Source organism: Chiloscyllium plagiosum, chromosome 15, assembly GCF_004010195.1.
Source record: "Chiloscyllium plagiosum isolate BGI_BamShark_2017 chromosome 15, ASM401019v2, whole genome shotgun sequence".
NCBI lineage: Eukaryota > Metazoa > Chordata > Chondrichthyes > Orectolobiformes > Hemiscylliidae > Chiloscyllium > Chiloscyllium plagiosum.
In genome coordinates this window covers 78,676,387-78,688,014 of record NC_057724.1, presented here as the reverse complement: position 1 = coordinate 78,688,014, position 11,628 = coordinate 78,676,387, and the positions used below count along the sequence as shown (strand labels likewise).

General features: G+C 44.8%; 1 protein-coding gene across 1 annotated transcript in view; it reads right to left on the bottom strand.

The window, feature by feature from the left end:
- mcf2a (MCF.2 cell line derived transforming sequence a) overlaps nucleotides 1–11,628 on the bottom strand; it is a 175,636-nt gene that overhangs the window by 63,682 nt on the left and 100,326 nt on the right. The window contains exons 6-7 of the mRNA XM_043705219.1: nucleotides 8,158–8,307; nucleotides 2,287–2,402 (exon numbers count right to left, since the gene is read on the bottom strand). Coding sequence (XP_043561154.1) covers nucleotides 2,287–2,402; nucleotides 8,158–8,307 — 266 coding nt within the window. The remainder of the gene's footprint in view (nucleotides 1–2,286; nucleotides 2,403–8,157; nucleotides 8,308–11,628) is intronic.

Sequence of the window (11,628 nt, the reverse complement as noted above, 5' to 3'; positions counted from 1 at the left end):
GATTACTTACAGTGTGGAAACAGGCCCTTCGGCCCAACAAGTCCACACCGACCCGCCGAAGCGCAACCCACCCATTCCCCTACATTTACCCCTTTACCTAACACTATGGGCAATTTAGCATGGCCAATTCACCTGACCTGCACATCTTTGGACTGTGGGAGGAAACCAGAGCACCCGGAGGAAACCCACGCAGACACGGGGAGAACGTGCAAACTCCACACAGTCAGTCGCCTGAGTCGGGAATTGAACCCGGGTCTCTGGCGCTGTGAGGCAGCAGTGCTAACCACTGTGCCACCGTGCCGCCCCTCCCGCTACCTCTCGCTATCTAGTAGGGTGACGAAACGTCTAAAAATGAACCTTCCAGCTCAGCAAGCAAATCTACATCCAGAACCTCAACCTGAGCTATAAATCTTCTCAAAACTCACTAAAGATTGAATTTACTCTGCAATTTGAGAGGGAGAAGATAGAATCAGAGTTAATGCTATTACAGCTGAATAAAGGCAACTACAGAGGCATGAGGGAGGAGCTGAGTAGAATTGAGTGGGAGAGGACCCTTGCAGGAAAGACAGTGGAACAGCAATGGCAGGAGATTCTGGGAGTAATTCAGGAGGCAGAGCAGAGATTCATCCCAAGGAAAAGGAAGCATGGTACAGGGAGGATGAGGCAACCGTGACTGACTAGGGAAGTCAGGGACAGTATAAAAGTAAAAGAGAAAGAATATATAGTGAACAAAAGTGGGAAACCAGAGCATTGGGAAACCTACAAAGACAAACAGAGGCCACAAAAAAGCAAATAAGGAGGGAGAAGACTAAATATGAGGCTAAGGTAGCCAGTAATATAATGGAAAACTGTAAGTGTTTCTTCAGATATATAAAGGGCAAAAGTGGACATTGGGCTGCTGGAAAATGACAGGAGAGAACAAAGAAGTAGCTGAGGAACTGAATAATTACTTTGCGTCAGTCTTCACAGTGGAAGACACGAGTAATTTTCCAAAAATTCAAGAGAGTGAGGGGGCAGAGCTGAGTATGGTGGCCATCACCAAGGAGAAGGTGCTAGAAAAACTGAACGGCCTGAGCTTCCTGGACCAAATGGACTACATCCCAGAGTTCTAAGGAAAATGACTGAAGCGATAGTGGAGGTATTAATGGTGATCTTTCAGGAATTATGAGAATCGGAGGCGGGGGGGGGAGGACTGAAATTCACTAACGTGACACCCCTGTTTAAAAAAGGGAGTAAGACAGAAAACTACAGACCAATTAGCCTAACCTCAGTTGCGGGTAACATCCTGGATTCCATCATGAAAGATGAGATTTCTAAATATTTGGAAGTGCACGGTAAAATAGGACAGAATCAGCATGGCTTCATCAAGGAGCGGGCATGCCTGACAAATCTGCTCGAATTCTTGGAGGAAGTAACAAGCAAATTAGACCAAGGAGAACCAATGGACATTATCTACCTGGACTACAAGAAGGCTTTTGACAATGTGCTGCCCAGGAGGTTACTGAGTAAGATAAGGGCCCATGGTGTTAGAGGCAAGGTGCTAGCATGGATAGAAGCTTGACTGTCTGGTAATGATAAAAGGGTCCTTCCCTGGATGGCAGCCGGTGACAAGTGGTGTTCCGCAAGGGTCAGTGTTGGGACCACAACCTTTCATTTTATACATCAATGATCTAGTGAAGGAACTGATGACATTTTGGATAAGTTCGTAGATGATACAAAGATAGGGAGAGGGACAGGTAGCACTGAGGAGGCGTGGAGGCTGCTGAAGGATTTGGACAGGTTAGGAGAGTGGGCAAAGAAGTCGCAGATGGAATAGAACGTGGGAAGTTGTGAGGTCATGCACTTTGGTAGGAAGTATAGAGGCATGGACTATTATCTACATGGGGAGAAAATTCAGAAATCTGAACTATAAAGAGACTTGGGAGTTCGAGTTCAGGATTCCCTCAAGGTAAACTTGTGGGTTGAGTTAGTAGTTAGGAAGTCAAGTGTGATGATGGCATTTATTTTGAGAGGACTTGAATATTAAAGCAGGGATGTACTTCTAAGGCTCTGGTCAGACCACATCTGGAGTATTGTGCGCAGTTTTGGGTCCCATATTCCAGGAAGGATGTACTGGCCCTGGAGCGTGTTCACAGGAGATTCATGAGAATGGTTTTGATTGTTAAGGGGATCAGGGATATGGGGAGAAAGCGGAAGAATGGGGTTGAGAAACTTATCAGCCATAGACTCAGAGTCATAGAGCTGTATAGCACAGAATGAGTAGCTCCAGAGTAGAGGGACAGGTACCTTTTCACTGTCGCTCGGTCTCCATCTTTCTCCATCATACACTGTGCATTACTGTCAGGCTCCGTGAGGTTGGTCAGGAGTAGGTCACCCTCCTTAATTACCCTTTGAACATCATTCTGTACAGAACAACAAACAGCAGAGGAGTTAAAGACTAAACCGGGGGATAGAGGACAAATCGACAACAAACACCTGCATTCAACAAGTGCCTTCAACGGAATGAAACATTCTAAGAAGAGTAATTATTAAAACAAGAATGAAACTGAACCTCACAGCCAAGAAAAGCAGATAAATTGCCAAAAACTTTGTGAAAAGGGTAGCATTTCTGATCTATCTTAAAGGCACAACAATACCAAGTATTAAAGAAAGCCAATGAAACACTTTGGTATGTAGTCACTGTTGCATTGTAGGAAACAGAGCAGCCAATCTGCACAGAGCAAGCTCCTCCGGAAACAGAGCAGCCAATCTGCACAGAGCAAGCTCCTCCAGACAGATTGTTTGTTTATTTAATGATGTTGGTTGGAGAAAAAATATTGCCCAAGAGAACAGGGAGAACTCAGCTTTCATATATTGACTGCAGGATTGTTTCCATTCGTCCGAGACGGCAGAGGGCTCTCAGTTTAAGGTTTCAACAGAAAGTGTGAAGTTGCAGACCTTCTGCAAAGTACAAAGTCTGAGAAATGTCCAAGAGCATCTTTATCCAATAGCATCCTCAGCATGGTGGCTCAGGGGGTTAGCACTGCTGCCTCACAGCGCTGGGTTCAATTCCAGCCTCAAGCAAACGTCTGTGTGGAGTTTGCACATTCTCCGTGTCTGCAGGTGCTCCAGTCTCCTCCCACAGTCCAAAGTCCAGGTTAGATGGATTGGCCATGGAGAATGCAGGGATAAGGGGCTGGGTCTGTGTAGGATGCTCTTCAGAGGGTTGATATGGACTTAATGAGCCAAATGATCGCTCCCACATTGTAGGGATTCTACCCGCTACAGCCTCAGTATCTCTAGAAACAAGGTAATGATTTTGATGGACCGCCTTTGGAAGAGCCCAAGGACCAAAATTCCACTTAGGACTCTCCCATTTTCCTGTTCTAATTTTGGCAGAGGATTTAGATTAATTAGATTACAGTGTGGAAACAGGCCCTTCGGCCCAACAAGTCCACACCGACCCGCCGAAGCGAAACCCACCCATACCCCTACATTTACCCCTTACCTAACACTACGGGCAATTTAGTATGGCCAATTCACCTGACCCTGCACATCTTTGGACTGTGGGAGGAAACCGGAGCACCCGGAGGAAACCCACGCAGACACGGGGAGAACGTGCAAACTCCACACAGTCAATCGCCTGAGGTGGGAATTGAACCCGGGTCTCTGGCGCTGTGAGGCAGCAGTGCTAACCACTGTGCCACCGTGCCGCCATTTACATTAATGTCAGAGAAACTACATTTAAGCCATTTCTGAGTTTAATCAATCCTTGCTCCAAAGATAAAGATAAAGTCACCACATTCCCAGAGACCCATAGGGCTACGCCCTCATTAGAAAGAGAGAAACGACTGGTGGTGGTTCAACCTGAAGGTCACTATGCCTCACATAAGGGGAGAGGTTGAGAAGGAGAGTCCTTCATGGTATCCTCAGCCAGTCCGGGAATTGAGTTCATGTTATTAATAATTAATACGGTTAGTGATGATGGGAGGTTGCAATGGCAGGGATGGTGATGTCATTGTAGAGATCAGAGTCATGCTGGAAAAGCACAGCGGGTCAGGCAGCATCCAAGGAGCAGGAAAATCGATGTTTCAGGCAAAAGCCCTTTATCAGGCTTTTGCCCAAAATGTCAATTCTCCGTTGCAATGGCAGGGATGGTGATGTCATTGTAGAGATCAGAGTCGTGCTGGAAAAGCACAGCAGGTCAGATAGCATCCAAGAAGCAGGAAAATCGATGTTTCAGGCAAAAGCCCTTCATCAGGAATGGAGGCATGGAGCCTCCAGGGTGGAGAGGTGGAATGGAGCCATGGAGCCACTCTGGAGGCTTCATGCCTCCCTTCCTGATGAAGGGCTTTTGCCTGAAATGTCGATTTGCCTGCTCCTCGGATGCTACTTGACTTGCTGTGCTTTTCCAACCACTCTGATCTCTACTCTGGTTTCCAGCATCTGCAGCCCTCACTTTTGCCCATGGTGAAGTCATTGGCCTAGTAGTCCAGAACGCCAAGTTAATCATAGAATCCCTTCAGTGTAAAAGCTGGCCATTGGCCCATTGAGTCCACATCAACCCTCCAAAGAACATGCTACCCAGACCCAACCCCCCTACCCTACCCCTGTAACCCTGCATTTCCCATGGCCAATCCAGCTAACCTGCACATATTTGGGCCGTGGGAGGAAACTGGAGCACACGGAGGAAGCTCACACAGACACAGGGACAACATTCAAACTCCACACAGACGTGGGTTCCTGGCACTGTGAGAGAGCAGTACTAACCACTGAGACACCACGCCACCCATGGCAGGTTAATGTTCTGGGGACATGTTCAAATCCCACCATGGTAGATGGCAAAATTGGAATTCAATAAAAAAATTCAAAACTCGCCTAACGGCAATCATGTAACAGCTATCCAATCAACCGTCAACTGTCATAAAAACCCATCCTGTTCACTAATGTTCTTTAGGGAAGAAGATGTGTCCTCTGGCCTATGTGTGACTCCAGACCCACAGCAATGTGGTTCACTATTAACTACCCTCTGAAATGACTGAGCCAGGCAGTTAGGGATGGGAACCAAATAGTCCTCACCAGTGGGGGGCCACATCCCATGGAAGGATAAAGTACTTGTTGTACACAGATTCGTTGTTACATGTCCTATGATACGTTTCAAAAGTACTTCAGTTGTTTGGAAATTTCTGATACCATGAAAGATGCTATTAAAATGCAAGTATTTTATTTCCTTTTACATTAGCAATGAATGAGCCTTAAACCTTTCATTTCAGAGGCAGGAATGACAGACACCATGTCAAAAGAGCCTTTTCAGATCAGGGAGTTGTAGCAGGATATCCCTCTGTACCTGGTGTTCCATCAGTGTCAATCTAACTCCTTTATTCAAACAACAGGCCAGTCTGTTACACAGTAATTGTTAGAAGGCATTATTAGACATGTTATAATGGAACACGAAGAAAAATCTAACCAGGCAGAGTCAATGTGGTTTGGGAAAGGGAAATCATGTTTCACTATTTATTGGAGATCTTTGAAGACATTCACATGTGCTGTAGATAAAGGGGAACCTGTGAACAGACTGCACTTTAAATCTCTAGAAGGCATTTGTGAAGGTGCCTCATCAAATGTTACTGTAGAAAATAAAGGCTCCATGTGTAGGGACCACTGTATTGGTACGGTAAAATACAAGGAGAAACTTCTTTACTCAATGAGTCATTAGGGTTTGGAATGTGCTGCCTGGGAGAAAGGCGGAGGTGGATTCAATTGGAGGTTCCAAAAGAGAGCTGAACATATGTTTGAAAGTGATGGATTTAGAGAGTGACAGAAATAGGGCTGGAGAGTGGGTCTAGCTGCGTAGCTCGTTCAAGAGCTGGTACAGATATGATGGGTTCAATGGCCTCCTTTCACACTGTAAAACTCTGTGATTCTATAAAAGATTGGCTAGCTAACAGGTTCCAGAGAATAGGAATAAATGAGTAATTTACTGGTTGGCAACTTCTAATGGTGCACAACTGTTTGCAATTTATCTAAATAACTTGGATAAAGGGACCAAAGGGAAGGTTTCCAACTTTGGTGAAATCACAACGATAGGTGGAATAGTAAATTGTGAAGAGACCATGAGGCTGTTCCAAAGGAATTTCGATAGATTAGATTAGATTAGATTACTTACAAGATTAGATTAGGAATGTGGAAACAGGCCCTTCGGCCCAACAAGTCCACACCGCCCCGCCGAAGCGCAACCCACCCATACCCCTACCCCTACATTTACATTTATCCCTTACCTAACACTACGGGCAATTTAGCATGGCCAATTCACCTGACCTGCACATCTTTGGACTGTGGGAGGAAACCGGAGCACCCGGAGGAAACCCACACAGACACAGGGAGAACGTGCAAACTCCACACAGTCAGTCGCCTGAGGCGGGTATTGAACCCAGGTCTCTGGCGCTGTGAGGCAGCAGTGCTAACCACTGTGCCACCGTGCCGCCCACGATTAAGGGAGTGGATAAAGATCTGACATATGGAATATAATATGGGAAAACGTGACATTATCAATTTAGGCAGGAGAAGGTAGGTTATCTAAGTGGTGAGAGATTGCAGGACTCTGAATTATAGAGGCGCAGGGAGATCTAGGTATCCTAGTGTGTGAATCACAGAAGGCTAGTATGCAGCTGCAATAAGTAATCAGGAAAGCTAATGGAATGTTAGCACTTACAGCAAGGGGAACTGAGTGCTAAAGCAGGAAGGTTAAACATCTGTTATACAGGACACTGCTGAGATCATATTTCGAGTACTGCGCACAGTAGGGTCTCTTATTTTTTTCTTAAACTAACTGCATTGGAAGCCGTTCAGAGAAGGTGTACCAGACTAATGCCTGGAATTAGTCGTACAAGGTTGGGTTATGAGGAAAGGTTGGGCAGGCTTGGCTTGTATCCACTAGAGTATAGAAGAATGAGGGATAACTTAATTAAAACATGTAAGATTCTGAGGTGTCCTGACAGGGTGAATGAGGAGATGATACAGCTGCTGATGGGAAAATTGAGAACTCAAGGTCACGGTTTAAAAGTTAGGGCCCTCCCATTTCAGCCAGATGATGGGAAAACTTCTTTCTCTTGGACAGTTAGAAGTCTTTGGAACTCTGTTCCTCAAAGGTGGCACAGTGGCGCAGTGATTAGCACTACTGCCTCACAGCACAAGGCACCAGGGTTCGATTCCAGTCTCAGGTGACTGTCTGTGTGGAGTTTGCACATTCTCCCTGTGTCTGCGCGGGTCCCCTTCGGGTGCTCCGGTTTCCTCTCACAATCCAAAAGATGTGCAAGTTAGGTGAACTGGCCATGTTAAATTGCCCATAGTGCTCAGGGATGTTTGGGTTAGGTGCATTAGTCAGGGCTATAGGGTAAATGGAGGGTCAGTGTGGACTTGTTGGGCCAAAGGGTCTGTTTTCACACTGTAGAGATTTTATTTTTAATTGAAAGGTTGTGGATCAGAGACATTGAATCTTTTTAATGCCTAGAGAAATAAGAGTTTTGGGAAGCAAGGAGGTGAAAGGTTACTAGGGAAGCCAAGAATGTGGAGCTCCCGCATGGGAGAGTCTAGGACCAGAGGACATTCCCTCAGGATAAAGGGCTTCTGATTTAAGGAATTTCTTCTCTCAGAGGGTTGAGAGTCTATGGAATTCCTTGCCAGAGAGAGCCAGTGGGGGCAGAGTCCTTGTGGATAGTTAAGGGTGAGTTAGATTCTTGATCAGTTGGGAAATCAAGGGTTACAGGGAAAGGACAGGACAGTGGGTGTGAGGAATGTCGGATCAGTGTGATCCTATTGAATTGTGGAGCAGGTTCAAGGGGCCGAATGGCCTACTCCATTTCCTGTTTCATATGGTCTTGTGGATACTGTTAAAATCACAGCAGCAAAAAGGTTTAATAAGTGACAGAACATACTCGAGGGGCTGAACAGCCTGCTCCTGATAGATATGTACCGTACATATCCAGTCTGCACCATGGACCAGGCCTCTTGTTTCAACAGGTCTGTGCCAATATTTATGGTTCACAAGTGCATCCTTCTGCCTTCTCAGGAAAACCTTCTAATATTTCCTGCCTCACATGCTCCCCTTAATCGTACAGTGAATGAGGGCCCTGTACTTTTCTGAAGAGTCAACACTGTAGCATTCACATTGTGCCTTACCTTAAGCTGATTATATTTCTCAGTTCTGGCAATCAGTAGGTCCTCTACAGAATGTAAATTATCGGGCAGCTCAGCTTCAGCCAGATCTGTTCCAAATGCCTGCAGCATCTGCGCAATCTCCTTCACCATCACAGCGAAGCTCTCGATAGCCTGAACACATGAGCACCAATTCATGAATGAGGGGGATGGGGGCGGGTACAGTTAGACACAGCACTCAAGAGCAAATTGCAATCGCTTCCTTCAGAATGTGACCCTAGCCCTTCTATAAACATAACACTGCCTCTGCTCACATTGACCTCAGCTGGGATCTTCCACATTGGATGCTGGACAAGGGGGCCAGGAGGGAGGCACCATTAGAACACAATCAAGGATTTTTAATTATTCAGAGGAGCAGTTTGTGCTGTAAACTGAGCCTGAATCTGACAAAAGACAGAAGGAAAACATGCATGAGAAAAAACATTTACAAAACTGAGATTTGCACCAAAGCTGAAAATACTCTGAGTCCCTTATCTTAGGAAAGACAGACTGGCCTTGGAGATAGTCCAGAGAAGGTTAACTCAGCTGGTCCTGGGGGTGGAGGCACTGACTTATCAGGAGAGGTTGAGTAAATTGGGGCCTGGACTCATTGGAGTTTAGAAGATTGAGAGGTGACCTGATTGAAACATACAAGATTTGCAGGGGGACCTGACAGTGAAGATATAACAAATAATGAATGAGATACGCTTAAACAAGCTGAATAGGGTGGGGCTGTTTTGCCTGGATCGTTCAAAGCTGAGGGTGATCTTATATTGAAGTTCATAAAATCATGAGGGGCATGGATAGGATTAAAATAGACATGGTCTTCTCTCAGGGTAGCACAGTCCAAAACTAGAAAGGCAAGATTTAAAAGGGAGCTAATTGGCAACTTTTTCACACAGAGGGTAATGTGTGTATCAAATGAAGTGCCAGAAGAAGTCTTTCAGGCTGCTACAATCACATTTAAAAGGCATCTGAATGGGCACGTGAATAGGAAGGGTTTAGAGGGATTTGGGCCAAATGCTGGCAAATGGGACTAGATTAATTAGGATATCTGGTCAGCATGGGTGAGTTGGTTTGTTTCCATGCTGTGTCTCTGAGTCTGAGTCTGAGTCCGAGTTCAATCTTTTTATTCTTAAACTATTTACAATGACACCTGGTTGTGGCAACAGTTGAAGCTTTTCACTGTATTTTACTGCATTACTCACTGTAAAATACAAGTGACAATAAATCATTTAAATTTTCAAGATTTGGAAAGGTTGCTTCCCCTTGTGAGAGAGTCCAGGAGCAGAGGACTCACACTTATACAGAATTGATGAGGAATTTTTCCGCAGAATTATTATGAGTGAAGAAGGAGGCCATGTGGGCCATCAGACCTGCAACAGCTCTGCTGTTTAGTCTAGCTCTAGTCCTCTTCTCTCAGATGCCAGAGATTTTGTGTTACTGCACCGGACAGTCGAGACTGGGTAGTCCAGTACATTCAAGGCCAAGACAGACAGATTGTTATTGACGAGGGAAATACAGAAAAGGCAGGGAGAGTGGAGTTGAGGATTATCGGATCAGCCATGATCTAATTGAACATTGGAGCAGATTCCATGGGCTGAATGGCCTAATACTGCCCTACATTCTATGGTATTCACCAGAGCAAGTTCTTCAAGGTTATATCTTTTAAGATATCTTATATCTTACACTTCAGATACAAGTCTTGCCCTTCCACCCTTTCTTCAAAGTCAGATATCTCACAACATCAGGTTATGGTCCAACAGGTTTATTTGAAATCACAAGCTTTTGAAAGGCTGATCCTTTGTCAGGTGAAGTGATCACTTCACCTGACAAAGGGCAGCACTCTGAAAGCTTGTGAATTCAAATAAACCTGTTGGACCATAACCTGATGTTGTGAGGTATCTGACTTTGTCCACCCACCCCCAGTCCCAATCCAACACCAGCACTTCCACATCATGGAAACCTTTCCTCATAAGACACCCTGCCCAGTCCAGGTTTCAACCTTCTTTGAACTGCTTCCCCCAAGTCTTTGACTTGATTCATCTACATTGCTAGGTGGAGCAGGAAAATCTATAATCAGGTCTCTAAAGACTTTGGTGACTTTGCTGTTTCTCTGTTGGCATTTGTTAGATCAAACAATCAACAATTAGATCAACTAATTAGGCTGAAGGAACTTGCACTGATGTAACTGGAGGGGTGCATGAGAATTATAAGCTGGATGTACATTCCAGGTGCCATTGTTAGTTCCCTAATGGAAGAAATGGAATGGGGGTTTAGAGACTGAACCTTATAGAGAGTTTCACTTTTGATGTGTATTATTTGTGAACTGGGAATAAAACACAGCTTTGTAATAAAGTAGATTACTTCACAGAAATCTCAGTGTATTTTTCTTTGAGATTAAAGTAGTGAATTCTTGGCAGGTATTCACCCTGCGTAATTAATTATCATTCTATTGTTCTGTGTTGTTTACTGTGCAGCTCAATGTTAAACACCATGGGTGGAATGTGTAGTCAATGAGAATCTGAATTTATTTGCATCAGTCTGTTTTGGCAGGTCTTTGTTCTATTTATACTGTGACAATCCAAAGATTTATAAATTTACAATCAGTATTTTGGAGTAAATGGCAGATTGATCTCCTGTAAGAATCTCCAAGCCAAGGCTGCTCAGTGTCACATCAAAAAACACAAAGATCACACTCCCAGGACAGAGCCTCACCAACCAGAGACACACAAATTCTGGGAATTTCTTCCCCTGGGACAAGACTCCACCTGGAATTTCATAACACTGACTTTGTAAAAATGGAAGTTGTTGTAAATGTTGTTAAAAGCTTTGGATCCTCAGATGAATTAAATTATATTGTCCCTCCTTTTCCAATTACCAGCCTAAAGCTACTGTCGAGTATGAACACAGCTCATTCACCTGATGTTCCTCCAATTTAACCCAATAATTTGAAATGAATAAGGATACTGCTGGAAGCATGGAGACACAGCGGCACAGAGTGAGTCAGACAGTGAGAGAGGCAGAGAGACAGAAACACAGGGAGAGACAGAGTGCAACACAAGGAGAGAAGGACAGAGAGAGAGAGAGAGAGAGAGAATGAGACATAGGTAAAAACAGAGAAAGGGAGACAGGAAGAGAGAAAGGGAGTGAAAGGATTAGACAGAGACAGATAGAACAAGAGAGAGAGGGAGAAGCATGGAGTAAAAGAGTGAGAGGGACAGAAGGAGAAGGAGGTTTGCCAAACAAACACCAACAGGAACGAGTCCTCAATAGACAATAGGTGCAGGAGTAGGCCATTCAGCCCTTCGAGCCTGCACCACCATTCAATATGATCATGGCTGATCATCCTTAATCAGTATCCTGTTCCTGCCTTATCTCCATAACCCTGGATTCCACTATCTTTGAGAGCTCTATCCAACTCTTTCTTAAATGAATCCAGAGACTGAGCCTCCA